The sequence below is a fragment of the Pan paniscus genome, chromosome 19, assembly GCF_029289425.2.
Source record: "Pan paniscus chromosome 19, NHGRI_mPanPan1-v2.0_pri, whole genome shotgun sequence".
Lineage (NCBI taxonomy): Eukaryota > Metazoa > Chordata > Mammalia > Primates > Hominidae > Pan > Pan paniscus.
This window is the reverse complement of record NC_073268.2, coordinates 98028641-98047102: the sequence shown is the minus strand read 5'-3', so window position 1 is coordinate 98047102 and position 18462 is coordinate 98028641. Positions and strand designations below refer to the sequence as shown.

Below are 18462 nucleotides of genomic sequence, written 5' to 3'. Positions count from 1 at the left end.
GGCCGCGCCTCCACAGAGCCCGCACATGGAATCATGACGTCTGGACACTGGATCTGGGACAGGGACATGTGGACAAGACGTTCACCACAGTGTTATTTACGAAGGCAAAAGACCCACGAGTGGCCCCACATGCGCCCCCGAGCAGTGCCCTGGTGAGGACAGACGCAGGCATCTGAGTGCGGGGATACACAGCTCTCCAGCTGGCCACGCCACTTATCGACGTGGAAAAGTGAGGCCACACCATGTGGAGTGCAGCTCGGGCCCAGCCCGACATGAAGCCATTTCTACTGTCACACAGGCCACGGGCTCCAGCGAGGGGCCAGCGGAAGCGGCTGCCTCACTGGGTCATGGATGGGTCTTTGTTCTTCCCTTAAGTTTTCCACATTTTTTAACTTGAAATCAAGTAGGAAGATGAAAAAGGAGAGGGAAGGGCAGCAGGGGCGCATGAGCCCGCCTGGTTTCCTTGGGAACCAGGAGCTCTTCCCGCCTCCCGCTGGACCTACCTGTGTGGGATTCCCCGACCACTTCCAGAGCTGCCGGGCGGGCAGGAAGGCTGAGATCTTTGGCCGGTTTTCCACGGAGGGCGGCCGCTGCCTCCGGGAGAGCTCTTTGGCTTTGGAGAAGCTCAGGGCCTCTTTGCGCTTGAGCTTGGATTTGCTGCTGCTGCTGGGGCCTGAGCCCGCACCGGTGCCAGCCACCGTGGCCCTGGACAGGAAGCAGCGCTGGGCATGCGCGTGAGGGCCGCTGCCCTTGGAGCGCAGGGCCTCGGGCTGGGCCAGGAGGCTGGGCACGGGGTGGGTGAGGCAGGTCTGCAGCAGCAGAGCCGGGTCCTCGTCGTCTGAGCTGTAGGACGAGTCCTCGTTGTCGGAGGAGCAGAGGCTGGAGGTGGACACGGAGCCTGAGGAGGAGGAGGTGGACGAGCCGGAGGAGGAGGAGGACACGGATAGGCGGGCGAGGAAGCGGGAGGGCACGCCGGCCGCCAGCCCCGGCCCGTCCTCGTCCTCGTCCGAGAAGGAGCTGTGGCAGTCGCTGTCGTAGGGCAGTGGGAACTCTGCCTGGCCCGCGTACTTGCGCAGCGCCAGCCCCATGGGCAGCGGGGGGATGGGTGCCCGCCCCTTCTTGTCCTTGCCCACAAGGGCCGGGTGCACATAGCTGGGGCTGGGCAGGGGCCGCCCGAGCTTGGGGCTGAAGTCCTTGTCCCCCATGAGCAACGCCTTGCAGGTCTTGTTCTTGGGGGAGGTCACACCCTCGTGGTCCAGCTTGACCAGGAACTCACCGCCCGCCCGCCGCCGCCCACCCTTCTCGGCCTCCACCCTCTCGGCCTTCTTAGCCCGCAGCAGCTTGTGGGCTCCCCCGGGGAGGCCCGGCCCGGTCCCCCCGACGAAGGGCGCGTAGGAGCTGGCCAGGCTGCTGAAGGAGTCGGCGCGGAAGCCGTTGCCAAATATGGGTGTGGCCACGCTGTGCACGGGGAACAGGGCCTCGCGGGCCCGCAGCTTCTTGCTGCTGCCGTTGAGCTGGAAGAGGTTCTGCAGCACCCCCGGCCCCTTGCTGGCCGCTGCCACCGCCTTCCGCTTGGTCTGCGCCACCGCGGACCAGCTCAGCAAGGGGCTGCCACGGCGGCCCAGGAAGTGGTCGGAGGCCCCCGTGGGGGATTTGGCACCTGAGGTTAGGAGTTCGGCTTTACCTGAGGGCAAAAGCCCAGCAGAGTCAGCCCCAGCTGGGCCCACAAAGCTGCCTCCACCTGCCCCTCCCCGGACCCTGCCTACCCCACGGGCCTCCTGGCTCCCCCAGCCCCCAGAGGGTGCCTTCCCCGATCCGGATTCTCGGAAGTCCAGTAAAATACCAGCTTTGTCTTTGCTAATGGATTTTTTCCCAGGTGTCTTCAAAGCTTCGGGGCCGTCCTGTGCTTTGGGGGACAGGCTGGGGGTGGTGGCTTCACTAGGCGGGGGTGCCTCACTGGATGCCTTCTTGGTCCTCCGGCAGCTGCTAGACACTAGCAGGGCTGGAGAGGGCTCTGTGCCTGTGGATAGCATGGGCCAAGGGCTTCAGTGCCATGGCTGTGGGGTGACTGCCACCCCAACCCTTCCTTGGGAGCCCGTCTGGACACAGTGGAGCCCAGGCAGGGCCCTGCCCCGTGCAGCTCCCAGGCTCACACTGGATCTTGAAGTCAGGGGGCAGCAGCCTGACGTTGGAGACGGCGATGTGGCCGGTATCCCCATCGTCAAATTCCACCACTACTGAGTCCAGGTCCTCATCTTCGTCACCGGAGGCCCCTGTGGACGGCACACCTGAGCTTGCAGCTGGAACCCCCAGTAGGCGCCCGAAACAGGGAGGCGGGGCTGCCAAAGCCGGTGGGGAGGGTGAGGGGAGGGCTCTGGGGTTCTGCTCCCTGACCACACAGACAGTGGAGCCGCCCTGCAGCCCAGGAGCGGGGGCCTCCTCTCCACCTCCTGCAGTGCCTCCCATGTGATGCCACCGTCACCCCACCCAGCCCAGAACCAGACCTCCCCACACGTGCTGACGCCCACGTGCCCACGTGCCCACCTCCCAGCCGAGTCCTGCCTGGAGGCGCCTCCCGCCCACCTGGCCACTTGCCTGTGGGACCCTTGAGCCTTTCGCCCTAGGGACCTACATGCCCCTGCCTGTAGTCAGGAGGTTTTGCCCAGGGGAGCTGGTGCCCCCTGACGTACTCTGTGACCCCCAGCAGCAGTGCTCAGGGTCCCTTCCTGCTGGGCCCTCTCTGCTTGGCTGGAGGCCGGAGCCCCCACCCTCCCTCCCCACACACCCTGTGCTTTTTCATGGCGCCTGGGGAGCTCATTTTATTGTCTGTCTAAGCGGAGAGCTGGTTCTGCCCTCGCCAGCCTCGGAAGCCAGGCTGTTGGGGGCAGATATGATTCCTGTGGGTCTCAGAGGGGCCTGCCCCAGCCCCTGCTTTGGGTGCAACTTACCCCGGACCACGTTGCCCGGGTACAGACATCGAGACTTCTGACTCCAGTAGGCGCAGACCCGCGTGCCGGGCGGGAGGTACCGGCTGGACTGTGGCCGCACATCGAGAACCTGCAGGAACGCGGGCGACGACCCATGAGCAGGTGGGGCCCGGCCCAGGGCTGCCTGAGAGTCTGGTCTCTGGGCCTGGGAGTGGCTGCGGCCCAGGCCAAGGCCTTCCTTTGTCCTGGGACAAGCCAGCCAGGCCCCTCCCCGGGGCGGGCCGGCCCTGTCCTCACCGCTTCCTGCAGCAGCTGCTCCAGTGAGTAGATCCTCTGCCGGTTGCCCCTCTCGCCCTCGATGACGATGCTATAGCTGGGGGCATTGGGGAATGTGAGGTGCCACAGGTCTCGGTTGCCCTCCAGGCCCCTGCCCTGCCCCACCATGCCCAGGCCTCACATGTCGGGTGGCTGCAGGGTCCTGACGCTGCCCGCGTACAGCAGGCTATCCTCCTTGGGGATGAGCACGGGCAGCCCATCCCGCAGGTCCTCCTTGTGGATGGCACACGAGCGCGCTGTGGGCACAAGGTGTCAGCGGCCGGCACGGCCTACCCACCGCCCCTCCCCAGGCGGCTGGCACCCTTCCTGGCCCTGCTCACCCAGGGCGGCGCTCTGCTCTGCGCTCAGGGGGCCGCTGTCCTCCTCCTCTTCCTCCTCGTCCTCCTCCTCTTCCGAGAAGCTGCTGTTGTCGTCGAACTCAAAGTCTTCCTCCACGGCGAAGCTTTCCAGCAGGCGGCTCACGGCCCGGCCCTTGCCCTGGGGGCCAGAGGAGTCAGGCTTGGGTGGGGTGCAGGCGGGGTGCAGGTGGGTGCACAGTGGGCTCCCAGAGTGGGGGGCTGCTACCTGCTTGCCGGCCTTGTGCTTCACCTTGCTCAGCTTCCGGCCCTTCCCCAGGATGGCCTTGGCGTTGCGTGTGGCCAGTGTGATGGACAGGGCCCCGTTCTTCCGCTGTGCGTGGGTGGGCAGAGAAGGGGCTGAGTCAAGGGTGGGACAGCCTCAGGCTGACCCAGAGCTCAGGGGCCGGCGTGCGGGGGAGGGCGGGGGAGGGCGGGGAAGGCCTTTCCTCACAGGCACCCACCCTCTCCGCCCAGCACCCCAGAGCCCAGCCTCACCCGCAGCACTGGCTGCAGCACCGTGCCCTTGCGCGTGGCCCTCTTGAGGCGCTCACTGGCCAGCCGGCTGCCCTCCTCACGGCAGGCGAAGGCCCGAGAGGGGCTGAAGAGGGCGTCCCTGCTGGGGGCGGCCCCCGGCGCTGCCCGCAGGCTGCCTTTGGCCTTGCCCTTGGCTTTCTTCTTGCCCGGCGCACCTGGGGGCCTCTGCCCTGGGGCCCGCTCCAGCGTGGTGCCGACCTTGGCCTTCACCGACCGCCTCTTGATCTTGACCTCACTCTCAGGGCTGGACAGGCGGCAGGCCCCTGCGGGAAGGAGGGGAGGCTGTCACAGGGGTCCCCATCCTGGAGACCCGGCTGGTTGGGCTGACTGTGCCGGTCCTCCCTCCTGGTTACCTAGCAACCCCTGCCCGCCCCCGGGTTACCCAGCAACCCCTGCCCTCCCTCCTGGTTACCCAGCAACCCCTGCCCTCCCTCCTGGTTACCCAGCAACCCCTGCCCTCCCCCCGGTTACCCAGCAACCTCTGCCCTCCCCCTCCTGGTTACCCAGCAACCTCTGCCCTCCCTCCTGGTTACCCAGCAACCCCTGCCCTCCCTCCTGGTTACCCAGCAACCCCTGCCCTCCCCCTCCTGGTTACCCAGCAACCCCTGCCCTCCCTCCTGGTTACCCAGCAACCCCTGCCCTCCCTCCTGGTTACCTAGCAACCCCTGCCCTCCCCCCGGTTACCCAGCAACCCCTGCCCTCCCCCTCCTGGTTACCCAGCAACCCCTGCCCTCCCTCCTGGTTACCCAGCAACCCCTGCCCTCCCTCCTGGTTACCCAGCAACCCCTGCCCTCCCTCCTGGTTACCCAGCAACCCCTGCCCTCCTTCCTGGTTATCTAGCAATCCCTGCCCTCCCTCCTGGTTACCTAGCAACCCGTCCTCCCTCCTGGTTACCTAGCAACCCCTGCCTCTCCTTCTTCTTCTTGGCCTTCTGGTTGGCCTCCATCTTGACCACAGAGGAGGGTGAGGGCCCCAGCATGGCCACACTGGCCCCGGCGTGCAGCAGCAGCCCTGCTTCCCTGGGTGGTGCCTCTGTCCCCAGGAGACCCTCGCAGTCCTCACTGTCATAGCCACTGCCTGGGAGAGAAGCAGAGGGGTCCTGATGACTTGATGGTAAGCTGTGCCATTGAGAGGTGGGGGAGGTGACCCTCTGGGCATGCGGTTATGGCGGGGCTGTGAGTGGAGCTGGTCACCGTCACCCTCTGGGCCGCTCTGTGGGGCTGCTTTGGGGGCAGGCACCTGAGGTCCTGGCCTCCAGCCTGAAGGGATTTGTATGGGTGTGGGGAGGGGTGTTTTTTTCTTATACCCTGGGCAATAGGGCACCCACCTGGCAGGGCTAGGGCCCCCTCCCCAGAAAGTCCCTTCCCCTTTTTCTGCTGTCCTCCGCCCAGATGGCCCTCTGCCCCTCCCCCAGCGGCCCTCCCTTTGTTCTTTCTCAGGCATCTGAGACCTTGGGGGAAGGGGCTGGCAGGAGAAAGGAAACTTCTATTTTTCTAGGCTCCTGTTTCTGGACACACATGTTTGCTGGGGGGGTGGTCAGATAACGCCTCGGGGTCAGCTCAGCCGGATGCTACAGTCACAGGGGCTGGGGCCGTTGAGAGGGCTATTTTTAACCTGGATGCTTCCAGGGGGGGTCCTTCCTTCCCCTTCGGCCCTGACATGGGGGTGAGGCATGCTGAGAGCCACTGAGCTCTGCCTGGGGATGGGGGTCTCCTTCCGTGAGACCTTCATTTCCTTCCCCAGCCTGTTCAGTGAAAATGACTCCTTGGACCTGTCACACCCCACAAGCCATGACCCAGCCCTGGTGGCGGCCATGAACCTGCCGCCCCCTCCTCCAGCCCCCGAGTGACCATGACCGGGGCTCCTGGCAGTGGCCACTCACGCCAGCAACTTGCCTGCCTCCTGGGACGCAGCCACGGAGGGCTGGGCTGGGCACCTGGGTGTCTCCCGGCTGCCGTGGCCCTTGGGCTGTGGGTGCCGTGTGGCCCCAGACACCTTGGCACTCTTGGCTCGGGACAGCTTCTCCCGGATGCGCCCCCCGGGGGTAGCCTCCTTCTGCTGGAAAGAGCTGAGGCCTGTGGGCAGCCCTTTGCTCTTGACCTTGGGTTTCAGCTGGGCCACCCTGTGGGCCACGGAGGGCGCCAGCCCGCCCTGACAGCTGCTCTTCTTACACTGCGCCTTCTCCTGTGAACAGGGAGGGGCAGCTGCACTCTCAGGGCGCCCTCTGCAAACCACAGCCCCTGGGCGGTTAGGTGCCTCTCTGTTGATGCCCGGCTCAGAACTGGTACCTCCAGGCCCCTGCCCTTGATCCACAGGGGCTGAAGGGATGTCTGGCCCAGAGACACAGGGCCTGCCCCTGGAGCCTACGCTGCGGCCTTTCCCACACACCCCACTGCCCACCAACTGCCCACCCCACGTAGGGGACATGGAGGAGGCTGAGGGCCCAGTGGCTGTGGGTTGTGGGGCCAGGCTGTTAGCTTTTCTAAAGGGAGGGATAAAACAGCATCTGGGCAGAAGGATCAGCCCCCTGGGCAGACAGGTGAAGTATGCTGGGGCCCACGTCTCACCAGCCCCGCCGAGGCCACGGAGAGAGGAGGGGCAGGAGGCACCTGTTGTGCCAAGAAAGAAGGGGTGTCGGCAGCCGAGAGAGCCCCCACCACGCCAAGAAGAAACAGGGTGCCAGCAGCCGGAGGAGCCCCTGCCACACCAAGTGTGCCCTGGGCCACCTGAAGAAAGGCAGGGCCTCGCTCCAGGGAGTCTCTGTGAGCAGAGTGTAGCCTGGGCATTTGCTTTCCTGCTGGAGTGAGACGAGGAGGGTGGAGTGACGTGGGCAAGTGGCGGCAGGGCCACCCGGTCAGACCTTCCTGCGTTACACTGCAGGGTCACGCTCCTCCTCCTGCTGTCGGCGCTCGGAGCTCCCCAGCCTTGGTTCGCTCATCTGAGCAATGGGTTTTGGCACAGGGCTGGGGAGAGTCTGCTACCTGCCAGGAAGGGACCCGAAGGGCCCTGGGGCAAGGCGGGCGCCTCGGCACTCACCACGGAGGCGGTCTGCAGGCCCGCGTAGACGCTCCTCTCCAGCTTGCTTCGCTTCTTCGCAGGCTCGCCCCCACCGCCTCCTCGCAGCTCCGCGCACAGCAGACCCAGGCTTGTCCGCACCGCCCTGGGGGCATGGGGTGGTGGGTGCAGGGCAGATGCAGGCCCGGCCGCCCCAGCCTTGTCCCCCTACTGTCTCTGTAGTGGGTCACACTCCTCCAAGGGCCCCACGTCTCGGGCAGACAGAGCGGGGGGTGAGGGGCCCCGGGGGCCGAGCCAGCTCTGACCTCCCCTGAGCACCTGCCTGCAGCCAGCCCCTCTGCCTGCCAACCACTGGCCCTCAGCAGTCCCTATATCCTCAAATCCGCCCCATCCCCCACTTGGCTATACTGGAAGTGGGCACGCTTCTGTTACCCAAATCCCATCCTTCCAGCCTGATAGGAAGGAACGCCCTGGCAGTGCTGTCTGGTCCTAGCCACAGTGACCCAGAGGCCAGGTGTCAGGGGCTGGGGCCGGTGAGGGCTCTGAGGGGCCGCCCAGTGCTCAGGAGCCAGGGCTCTGCTGCTACTGGGGCCTGAGTGGGGCTGCAGCCCCAGCCTTGGCACCTGGAACAAGGGACAGCCACACATGTGCCTGTCTGAGTCTGGGGCAGGGCTTATGCAGGCCGGGCCCGGCCCTTGGCGGGTGTTCAGGGCCTGATGCTACCACCCTTAGGAGTGGGGCAGGCACCAGGCAGGTTTGTGAGAACTGCATCCACATTTCTGCCACAGCTGGAAGAGGACGCGCCAACCGGAGTCCCACCAGGGGCGGGGGTAGGGGCAGGCGGGTGGGGTGGGGTGGGGGCGGTGTCCAGAGAAGCCTGGGCTTTCCCCTGAGTCCCCAGGGACCCCGTTGCCGGGCTCAGGCCCTCTCAGGAGCCCATTCTGTCCTCCACGCAGGTCTTAAGGATGGAATTCTGCATCCCTGGCCCCTCCCAGATGGAGCCCTGGACACTGCGGAGGCTGAGCCTCAGCATTCCCCATGCCCCAGAGCTGTGCTGTCCCCTAGGCTGGGAGCTGGGGCAGAAGTCAACTCCAGCCTACATGGGCCCAGCAGCTACCTCCAGATGCCCCAAAACAGGTCCCACCTGATCCCCCCACATCCCGGGCTCCCCATCTTGTGTGGGTGACCCACCCTCCCCAGAACCTCTCACTGCCCCATTTCACATGGAGAAGCCAAGGCTTGGGAAGTCTCTCTGCCTGTTCTTGGCTAGACAGGGGCTGGGGGCTTGGCCTCTCACCTTTCAACTCCCCCTGCCCACAGGTGCAAAGGGATACCCAGCTGCTCATGAAAATGAATCCCAGATGGAGACAAAGAGCCCTGCCTGGCCCTGGCCTGGCGTGGCCGGATGTCCCTTTCCACCTTCCTGCTCACAGAGGAGGCTGGGCTTCTGAGGCCTGAGGGGCCAGGCAGGAAGCCATGGGCCACAAGGCACCCCTGGGCCCCCGCTCCCCGACTTCCTGCATGGTAGAAGGCCCGTCCCGGGGCCAACTGCCTCTGCCACCACTGCCTGGATGAGTGAGGGCAGGAGGTGGAAGGGTGAGGTGGGGCCCTGACCCTCGGGAAGAGGGGTCCTGGACTCAGTTTCCCTCCCTGTCCTGAGGCTGCTGCCTTCTAGCCAGATCCTGGCTTCCAGGGGCCCTGTCCTGCCCAGCAGTTCCCACAGTGCTGGCTGGTTCTCAAAGGGAGACCCCAGGAGACCCCCCCAGGAGACACCTGGGCAGGGCAGGGGCAGCTCTGGGGGGGGCAGCCATATGGTGACCCCTCCACTGCCCACAGCCACACAGGCCCTCCCCGTAACCTTCTCTGCATTTGCTAATGTTTTGTGACATAAAGCCCTGAGATTAATTTTTTGCCTGTCTTAATTGAAGGAACCATTTAGTGCCGATTTAACTATTATTACCAAATCATCAGGATTGATGCAGTGCGCACACGCACGCGCCAATCGTGTTTGGAGGAGCTCGGAGGATTTATGCAAATGGGCCTGCCGGGAGAGGCAATTTGTAGCCGAGAAGGACAATTATACCAGGCCCGGGAGTGCGCCAACGACTGCGCCGGGCGGGTAATGGATAATAACATCGCGCCGGCAGCCGTGAGCAGCTCCACAGCGTGACCAACGACTTTATACAGTGCAGATAAAGAGGCCTGCACGCAACACCGCCTCACACTCCAGGGGGGCCGGGCGGGGACGATGCCACAGCCAGGTGTGCAGAGCCGGCGTGGCTGGGTCTGGGGGCCGTGACTTCCAGAGGGGGACCCGGGCCAGGGTGGTGCTGGGAGCTGCCAGAAGGGCAAAGCCTGTCTGGAGCAGGGCTCTGTCTGCTGGTCACTCTCGATGGTCTAGGAAGGGCAGGGCCAGGCCTTCAGAGTAGGTGTGAAGGGGCACCAGCAGCCTGGAAGCCTCAGGGGAGCCTGGACCCTGCTCCCCAGCCTCGAGGGCCCAGGGCCGGCCACACGCGCCCTGCCATGCCAGTGCCCAGGACTCACTTGACTTTCTTGCCATCGCTCCTGGGGAGCGGCCCCGTGGGACGTGGGGCAGGCAGCGAGCTTGAGTGTTTGCGCTTCCTCGGCCGGCCAGGCCCCCGCCGTGCAGGGCTCCGTGAGCTCTCGTCTCTCCTGGGGGCCGCAGGGGGGATGGTCAGAGGCTCATGCACAACCCAGCTCCCCGACAAGGTTCCAGCCGAGGGCATTGGCCTTCGAGGGGCTACTGGGTGTGGGGAAAGATGCGGCCCAGACTCGGCCTGGGGAGCCTGACCCCTCACGCAGAGGGCAAGGCCAGCCAGCCAGGGGCCCCCGCCGCCCCCACCTCCTACCATCCACACACACTGGTCAGGTGGTGCCCCTGCCCTTGTTGCAACTGCGGGGTGTCCCCTCCCCCAGAGAATCCCCCAACTTCTGCCCTGGCCCCACAGCACCCCCAGTCCTCCCTACTCCCCCTTCTGCCACTGTCCCCTCACCCGCCACCCTGCGGCCAGCCTCCTGCCACACCAGGCTCTGACAAGCGGCTCTTCCACAGACCCCTGGCCCTGCCGCTTGGTCTCGCTGCTGGCCGAATGCCTCCCTCCTTGGGCCCCACTGCCTCTGGGGGGCCTCCCTGATGGACCCCGGTGTCTGCCCACAGGTAGGGGGCAGAGCCCAATCCTGGCCTGTTCCCACATCGGCCCCAGCACCGTGGGCGCCTCCCAGGGGTGGGGGTGCTGCGACCCTCCCAGGCCCCCCCGCCACGCCGGGCGTACTCATGGTCATGCCTGCGCTGCAGGCGGGCCAGCTCCCGCTGCTTCTCCTTGTAGCGCCGCTGCAGCTCCGCCAGCCGCACGCGCATCCCCACCTCCTGCGTGTCCAGCCGGTCGATGGCGGCCTTCAGGGGGCACACCTGGTGGGCGGGGCACAGGGGCCTGTGAGCCGGGCCAGGGCCCAGGCTGGGGCTCTGTGGCAACGCACTGGGCGACGTGGGCACTGGGACCTCCACTCACAGGCTTGGTCTTGGGGGTCCAGGTGTCCTTGCGCTGCAGGATCTGCATGCGGGGGGTGAGCCTGGGGCCGCTGCAGGGGTTGGCCGTGGGCGGCTGCGCTGGGGCAGTGGAGCTGTCCAGGCCAGCGGCCTCCACCAGGGACCAGGCTGTGGCCAGCGTGGCCAGGTGCTGCAGGTTGAAGGCTAGCACGTCCTCTTCCTCCTCTGTGCGGCATGGGAAGGTCAGCATGGGCATAACTGGGCACACACTGCCCCTCACAGGCTCTTGATTGTCAGCCCTGGCCCCCTGAAGCCACCCAGCCTTGAAGACCGGGATGAGGGTCAGGAGACCGGGAAGAGTGAGGTGGGTGCCAGGGCTGACACCCAGCACCCCTGTTTTGCTGCATGCTGGGGAGACACTCCCTTGGTGGTAAGGCAGGGCCAGCTGGGAGGACCCACGGGGCAGGGTCCTCTGCGTCACAGAGCAAGACAGGCCCCAAACCATTGAAGTAAAAGCAAGCTGCTCGTTACAGCTTCTAACAGAAACGCCTGTGTGTCCCCCCACCGGGGGGGCCCTGCTTCGAATGGCAGCCCTGGGAAGGGATACTCTGGGGCCCTCAGAGACACAGGCAGTGCTACGAGAGCCCACTGAGGCCTCGCGCACGGAAGCTGCCGAAGTTCAACCGAGTTGAATGCTGTGGCTCAAGCCTGCGGTTCCAACAGGCGTCTGTCTACGTGGCTTCGACCAAGTTCAAAGTCACGCGGAGAGATGGCTTTGGAACCAGGGGCTTCAGCACCTGGGCATCACTCCACCCAGGTGGTGGAGGCTGGCGTCCCCCAGCAGCTAAGACCTGCCATTGCCTGTCCACCTGCCCATCAGTCCTTCCGTCCACTCGCCTGTGTGGACACCTAAAGAGCAATGGCTGCAGGGAGGCCAGTGGTCAGTGCAGAGGGAGGGGACAAGTCCCCTCGATACCTTTAAATTTGAGACAGGGTCTCGCTTTATTGCCTGGGCTGGAGTGTGGTGGCTCCATCATGGCTCACTGCAACCTCGAACTCCTGGGCTCCAGTACCCTCCCACCTCAGCCTCCTGGGTAGCTGGGACCCCAGGCCCTCGATTCCCTGTGAGGCGGGCAGCGGGCAGGGGTTTCTGGATGCAGTCTCATCTGCTGTGACCCTTCTCAGAGGAGCAGCCACCATTCCTCCATCCTCCCTCAGAGCACCAAATCCCTGCCCCTGCCCGGTCTCTGAACACAGTGCTGGGCTCTGCCAAGCCCTTTCCAGCACGCTCCAGCCCTGGGGCAGGCAGGAGGGCCATGGGCTGAACACAGGTCAGGAGGAAGGGGCTGCCAGGGCCGCATCCTCTGGGACCTCAACCTGGGGGCAGGGACGGGGGAGCTACCCTCACAGTGACCGCAGGAACAGCGGCAGCCCAACAGCCCAGGCAGTGGCCTGGGGAAGGGACGGCCCATCTTGGGGTCAGAGCATGGGCCAGCAGAGGCTGGCGTCCATGCAGGGTCGGGCCCAGGTTGGGGACTCAGGGCCTGAGTAGGGGAAGCCAGCCCTGGGGGCTGACCACAGAGACCAGGAACGGGGTCCCCATGGGCTGATCCCACAAGGACATCCAGCAGGAGACAGGGGCCAGACACTTTGCGGTGGGGGTGGGTGGTGATGGCCAGGAAGGCAGGAGAACTGCGGAACCCCTGTGGGGTGAGTAGAGGTGCTGGTATCCCCTGGGAAAGCCCAGGAGCAACGATAACCTCACAGCAACGAGCACCCCAAACCTAGTCTCTGCCTCAGAACCCCACGCTCCACTTAACGGATCGGGGCTCCCCAGAGACATGGCTCATCTCAGCCAGAGGCAGGAGCGCGGGAGAACCCCATCCATGATGGGACAAATCAGCGCCTGACAGCTGGGGCACGCACCTGAGATTCCACCAAAGGCACTGACCTGAGCGCCCAGGCTGGGGCACTCCATGGTGCGTGGCCGCTTCCCTCCTCAAGTATGGGGAGGGCCAGGGGGCCACAAGCCCAGACTAAGGGTTGATCCATCCCCAGAAGTCATTACTAAGAAGCCAGGAGGTGCTCGGAGGGGCAGATGCTGGGGTGCAAAGCTCTGGACCGAGACCACAGATCTGGTGGGGACCATGGGAACACTCAGGCTGCTGGGTCCAGGATCCGCAGGGAATGGGAGGGGGAGAGAGGGCCGAGGGGGGGTGGGCTGAGCAGCTGCTGCCATCAGCAGCCGGGGAGGCACATCTGCAGGCCCCTTCCACTGAAGGCCCCAGGTCTCCTGGGGTCACTGCCGTTGGCCAGAAGCCCCTCTGTGCCTCCCCTGCCCTTGCAGGCTACAGGCGTGTGGCTCCCACGTGGCCTCACCCAGATGGTTCTGCCAGTCCTGGGGGCTCTATGCTTGCCCGGCCCCGATGGTGGGGGCTTTTTCCCCACTTTCCCCTCTGCAAATCCTGCTGTCTGGCACAGGACAAAACCAACCTCCTAATTAATTTCAATCGAAGTGATCGCTACACTTGTAGGGATCAGCTCTGAGCCCAGCAGCTGCACAGACCTGCCCATTAACGGGGACAAGGGGAGGGCAGGGGCAGGGGTGGGGGCCCAGGGGGGGACCATGAGGTGGAGACCCGGAGGGCAGAGCTGGCCCTGACTCCACTTCTGCACACCCTGGGGATTGGGACACCTGGCCTGGCCGGAGTGTGACGACATCCATGCTGGGTTAAGCCACATGGCCTGCCGCCCGGGACACGTGGTCTACACATGAGTATTCATGCAGTGAACGGGCTCCTGTCCTGCAGGCATTCACACAGGCAGACCGGCCACTCTGGCCATACACACGGGACCTGCTATCTACTGACGCCTCCTCATGCTGCCAGGTGAGGGTCCCTGAGACCTTCCCACGGCGGGTCCCTGGCAGCTCAGGCCCTGCCCCAAGGTGCCTCCACCTCGCCCTATCTGCCTTCTCATACACTGCCAGCTGGAGGCCCAAGGGAGGGCCTCTGGGGGGTCCAGGTGGAGCCCACCCTGATAGGACTCCAAGCTTCCTCAAACCCTCTGCACAGCCCCACCCAGAAGCAGGGACTCTGGGCCAGATACCCCCGAGGGCAGGCAGCTCCCAGCACTGCGGAACCACCCCTGCCGCGTGCGGGCCAGCAGCCTCATCCAGCACGGGGTGACCACGGGCCCCTGGGGAAATGCACTGTTCGAGAACATTCTCTTTATCGCGGTGGTGAGCTTTATGCATCCAGAAAGCAGTGGCCGAGCCCTGAAGACTGTCAGCTTCGTGCTATCAACAACCACGGCACCGTGCCCGGCTGGGGGACGCCCTCCACCCCGGGGCTTTCTCTGGGGTCCACAGGGAAGACGGCAGGAAGCGGGCGCTTTCCCGGGAGCACTGGACCGCAGGGAGTGCCCAGACCAAGGCCCAGGGTGGACTAAGCAGACACCTGGCCCTCGGATGTCCCAGGTGCTCTGGACCCGCCCACTGTTGTCCGGCTGTCCTTGGGGCCCCTGGGTGGGCGGAAGAGCCCAGGAGCTCCCAGTCCCATAGGCCTCCCTGCAGCAGGAGCCCCAGCCTCCTGCCCCCTCCCCTGGGCCTGAAGCGGGGAGACGATGGTTCCTGAACTGGACCCCCCAGGCCAGGGTAGCAGCCGTGGAGGCTGAGGAGGTGGAGGCCTGGCAGAGCAGGAGGCAGGCGGCAGGCTCTCCTCTCCGCTTGCCAGGACGCGGGCCCCTGTTCAGCCACTTCCAACAGGAGGTGCCGCCCGAGAGGCCCTTCCTCTGAAACCACCATGGAGGTTAGTCCTGCTCCCAGGGACCCACCTGGGACGGAGGGATTCGGAGATGGCACACCTGCCTCGGACTTCCATGGACGAGGGACGGCAAGGGGAGGCGGACACTCTCCAGGGGACCCACCACACTTTGGGGACAACTGAGCGGGGCCCAAGGCTGCCGTCTGGCCAGGTGACCCTGAGGCAGGCGTGTGGGTCCCACCGCTGGGACTCTGGGGGGTGGCGGCAACCACCGGGCTTACCTGGCACAGTCCTCTCACTCCTCTGCCGCTGGATTGCCAGGTCAGCCAGCTCGCTGAGCAGAGCGATCCCATGAATCCCTGAGCTATGGGGCAGGGGGACTGTGCTGGGGGGCCCAGAGGCTGCTGGGGGCTGAGGGTCCGGTGGGCTGTCGCTGGGCAGGTCCCCCAGGTTGATGGTGGCGGCCACCAAGGCATCCAGGCCTGGTAGCGCCCTGGGTGGGTGGCTGTTGTCGGGAGCTCCGCCACAGTCCTCCTCTGAGTCCTCCATGCTCTGCTGCCCCAGCTCGTCTTCCTCCAGCTCGTCCTCCTCAGGGGCCGGCTGCTCCCCCTCGTCCTCAAGGGCACCCGGACTCCCTGCTCGCTGCTCGAGGACTTGGGAGGAGGCCCCTGACGAGGACCCCTGCTCCCCCTCCTCCCTGCTCCTCTCTTCTCGTGCCCCTCCCTGAGTAGAATGAGCCTGGCCGGTGGCCTCGGGGCCCCCTGCCTCGAGGAGGGCCCCACATTGCAGTTCTTGTAGCCCCTCTAGTGGGCTGGGGTCCGCTGCCTTCCCCTGGGGTCCCCGCTCGGCAGGGTAGGGGGTGGCGGCAAGGTCCTGGGTGGCCTCCCTGGCCCCTGAGAGCAGCCTGGGCTCCTCCAGGCTCCTGGGGCTGCAGGGAGGCGGCTCCCCAGGCAGGAATGTCCTTGTGGGCTCAGGCTGGGCCCCCGGGGCGGCGGTTTGCATAGTTTCAGGGTCCTCGAGGTTAGAAGAGTGCACGTCTGAGGGTAGGGAGAAGCCCAGGCCAGCCATGGGGCGCAGGTATCCGGGAGGCAGGTCTGCAAAGGAGGGGACAGGTCAGCACGGAGCTGGGAGTGGTGGTGAGGGGGTGTCCTGCCTTAGGACGGAGGACAGTGGCCTCGAACCCTCAGACCCAAGCCCGTGCGGAAGGGTCCTGGGCTAGCTTCAGGTCTGCAAGACTGGTGGCGGGGAAAGTGTTACGTTCATTAAGGGGGCAACCTGGCTGGGTGCAGTAGCTCACACCTGTAATCCCGAAACTTTGGGAGGCTGAGGTGGGTGGATCATTTGAGGCCAGGAATTCGAGACCAGCATGGGCAACAGAGTGAGCACGTGCCACTACAAAAAAATTAAAGAACAATGAGCTGGGCGTGGTGGTGCATGCCTGTGGTCCAAGCTGCACAGGAGGCTGAGGTGGGAGGATGGCTTGAGCCCAGGAGGCCGAGGCTGCAGTGAACCATGTTCGTGTCACTGCACTCCAGACTGGGCGACAGAGGGAGACACCCTGTCTCAAAAAAAAAAAAAAGGTGTGAGCAGCCTGAGGCCAGGCCCTCATTCCCCCAAAGAGTGGCCTTGAAGCTCCCCCCAACAACCCTGGCTGCCTGGGCTGGGGGTGGCCGCAGGAGCCATCTCTGGCATGGTGTGCTGTGGGTAACCAGAAAAGGGGGAATTTGTAAAACATGATGCTTTAATCAGGGTTTTCCCTGAACCAGAACAAGCCGGCAGCATGTCAGAGGCATCATGTCCCATTAACTGCAAAAAAAAAAGAAAAAAAAAACGAAGGGAAAAAAACTGAAAAACCCTCTGCTAGCTCCATCTCCTGACTGTGAAACTAGGACGGGTTTTATGTTCGCCACACGGTTTCCAGTGTGACCTCTCAGTCCCACTCAGAGAGAATCAAATAGGCTGGTGGGGAGTGGATGGGCGGGTGGCAGGGGCCGAGGCCAGGCCCGAGACCCCCCACCCAGGCACCCCGCCTCGCTGCCCCTCCCTCTCCCAGCTTTGCTGAGACCCTGAATGGAAGCCTGGTCAAGTCCCATGCCCAGTGTCCCCAGGGTGCCAGTACCACCACCAGCAGGCCCCGCCTTCATTGCTGGAGGGCCCCTACGACAGCCAGCGGGACCCCGTCTTCCTCCCGCCTTCATCAGCCCACGGCCAGGAAGGGGGCGGCTGGGGCACTGTGTGCTTCTCCCATGGTCATTGGGAGGACTGGGAAGAGGGAAGAGAGAGGAAGGGAACAGCCATGCTGCCCTGGGTCTGGGCAGGTGTGGCACCTCCCTGCAGGCAGCCCGGATTCAGCGCAGCCCTGCCGGGCAGGGGTGGGAGGGCTTGGAACAGAGCACAGTGGGCCGGGCCAGGCGGCTACTCTCACCTGGTTCGGATGTGATGATGTCGGCCGTGGACTGCTGACCCTCCCCATTCTTTTCCTCGGCGCTGCGCACCCGGGAGCCAGGCCCGGGGCTGCTGGCAGGGCAGACATTTAAAGTGCACGGGGCGCTGGGCCGAGGTGGTGGGGTGGGGCAGCTGGCGGGGGGCTTTGGGTCGGGTGGATGGCAGCAAGGTGGCAGCTTGGTGGGGCCTGCAGCGGGTGAGGGGGCACCCGGGGCCGTGGGGGTTAAGGCAACTGGCTTGTGGGTGGACTTTGGGGCCTTCTCCTGGGCAGGCTCCTCCAGATCCAGGTGCTGGTCTTCGGGCTTCCGCTGTCAGGGATGGGGGCAAGCTCGGTCAGGCTCAGGATCCCCTGACCCCAGTGGGCCCCCTGCTTGGGTTCATCCTGCCAGAGGCCAGGCATGCAGGGGTCTCCTGGAGCCAGGTCCGGCCAGGCAGGGTGGGGGAGAAGTGCCCGGCCCAGGTGAGCGTGGCTAGGGGCGGTACCTGGAACTGGGCGGCCCTCTGCTGCTGCAAAGCATAGAGCTCCTGCTGCCGGAGGAGCTGCGGCCTCGAGTACACAGGGAGCTGGCCCGGGTGCTGCATGTGAGAGGCGGGGCCCCGGCCCCCGTACATGGGGGGCCACAGTGAGGCCTGGTCCATGACATCCGCTGTGGGCAGGGCCCAGGAGGGGTCAGCCCGGCTGGGGAGGGGACAGCTCCGGGGCTGCTTCCCCGCCACCCTTTCCTCAGCCCACCAAGCCCACCGCTCCCTCCTGAGCCCTGGCCAGCACACCCCCGGCTGCCCCTCCTTCCAACAGCACCCCCCAAGTACAGCAGCCTGGACCAGGGGCCCTTACCAAGTGCGTGGGGGGCGCTGTGGGGTGTGGGCTCTGAGGGCAGGATGACCAGCTGCGTGGGGGCATCCTGTGGGAGGGGGAAGACAGAGGGCACGGGGCCAGCCACGGAGGCAGGGAAGCCGGGGGGCAGGTTCTGGTGCAGGGCAGGGTGCCCCAGGCCTGGGAGGCAGAGAGCACAGTGGTCAGGCCTCCCACTCTCGGGGACCAGGAGGGAACCCTCATCAGCCCCAGGCCAGCCCCTGCCCTTGGATCACTGACCGTAGGAGTGCCCCCCCATCCACAAGGAGGGGCTGCGGGTGCGGGGCAGCCAGGGGGGATGGGGGTGGGTGTGGGGGGCTGGGTCCCCGCCCAGCTGGCCGCTCTGCATCATGAGGTGGGGGGCCAGGTCCCCAGGGCAGCTGCTCGGTGGGTGGATCCGGGCGAACTCTACGCGGTCTTTGCTGTCCCTGTAAGACCTGGGGCTCAGCCCTGCCGCCGGCGCCAATGCCCAGCTCCCTATCCCACCCCCGGCCCTTTGTTGTCTCTGTAAGACCTGGGGCTCAGCCCCACCAACGGTGCCAATGTCTGACTCCCTGTCCCATCCCCTGCCATCAACCTGGGAGGGAGAACGGGACCTGGAGGCTCAGGGAAAACCCCAGGCTCCAGCCTCAGTGCTCTGCAGGGCTGACTGGGGGCCATCTCCTGGCCCCTGAAAGTGGGTAACCTGACCGCTGCAAGGGGTTAGCTGAGACCCCCAACCCCGGGTGAGACCCCAGAAAGG

At 65.5% G+C, this 18462-nt stretch overlaps 1 protein-coding gene across 7 annotated transcripts in view; it reads right to left on the bottom strand.

The window, feature by feature from the left end:
* The window catches only part of BAHCC1 (BAH domain and coiled-coil containing 1), a 70770-nt gene that overhangs the window by 3802 nt on the left and 48506 nt on the right, over positions 1 to 18462 (bottom strand). For 4 of the 7 annotated variants that reach the window (XM_055101973.2, XM_055101975.2, XM_055101972.2 and 1 more), the window contains 21 exons: positions 17961 to 18148; positions 17703 to 17861; positions 17351 to 17514; positions 16848 to 17175; positions 15722 to 15814; positions 14704 to 15516; positions 10681 to 10883; positions 10444 to 10580; positions 9695 to 9823; positions 7172 to 7295; positions 6027 to 6319; positions 5030 to 5208; positions 4097 to 4398; positions 3828 to 3932; positions 3584 to 3740; positions 3385 to 3499; positions 3225 to 3300; positions 2949 to 3057; positions 2154 to 2273; positions 1844 to 2020; positions 504 to 1684 (listed from right to left, as the gene is read on the bottom strand). In XM_055101973.2, coding sequence (XP_054957948.2) covers positions 504 to 1684; positions 1844 to 2020; positions 2154 to 2273; positions 2949 to 3057; positions 3225 to 3300; positions 3385 to 3499; positions 3584 to 3740; positions 3828 to 3932; positions 4097 to 4398; positions 5030 to 5208; positions 6027 to 6319; positions 7172 to 7295; positions 9695 to 9823; positions 10444 to 10580; positions 10681 to 10883; positions 14704 to 15516; positions 15722 to 15814; positions 16848 to 17175; positions 17351 to 17514; positions 17703 to 17861; positions 17961 to 18148 — 5152 coding nt within the window. The remainder of the gene's footprint in view (positions 1 to 503; positions 1685 to 1843; positions 2021 to 2153; positions 2274 to 2948; positions 3058 to 3224; positions 3301 to 3384; positions 3500 to 3583; positions 3741 to 3827; positions 3933 to 4096; positions 4399 to 5029; positions 5209 to 6026; positions 6320 to 7171; positions 7296 to 9694; positions 9824 to 10443; positions 10581 to 10680; positions 10884 to 14703; positions 15517 to 15721; positions 15815 to 16847; positions 17176 to 17350; positions 17515 to 17702; positions 17862 to 17960; positions 18149 to 18462) is intronic. The other 3 variants (XM_063598809.1, XM_063598810.1, XM_063598811.1) reach the window with 3 other exon arrangements.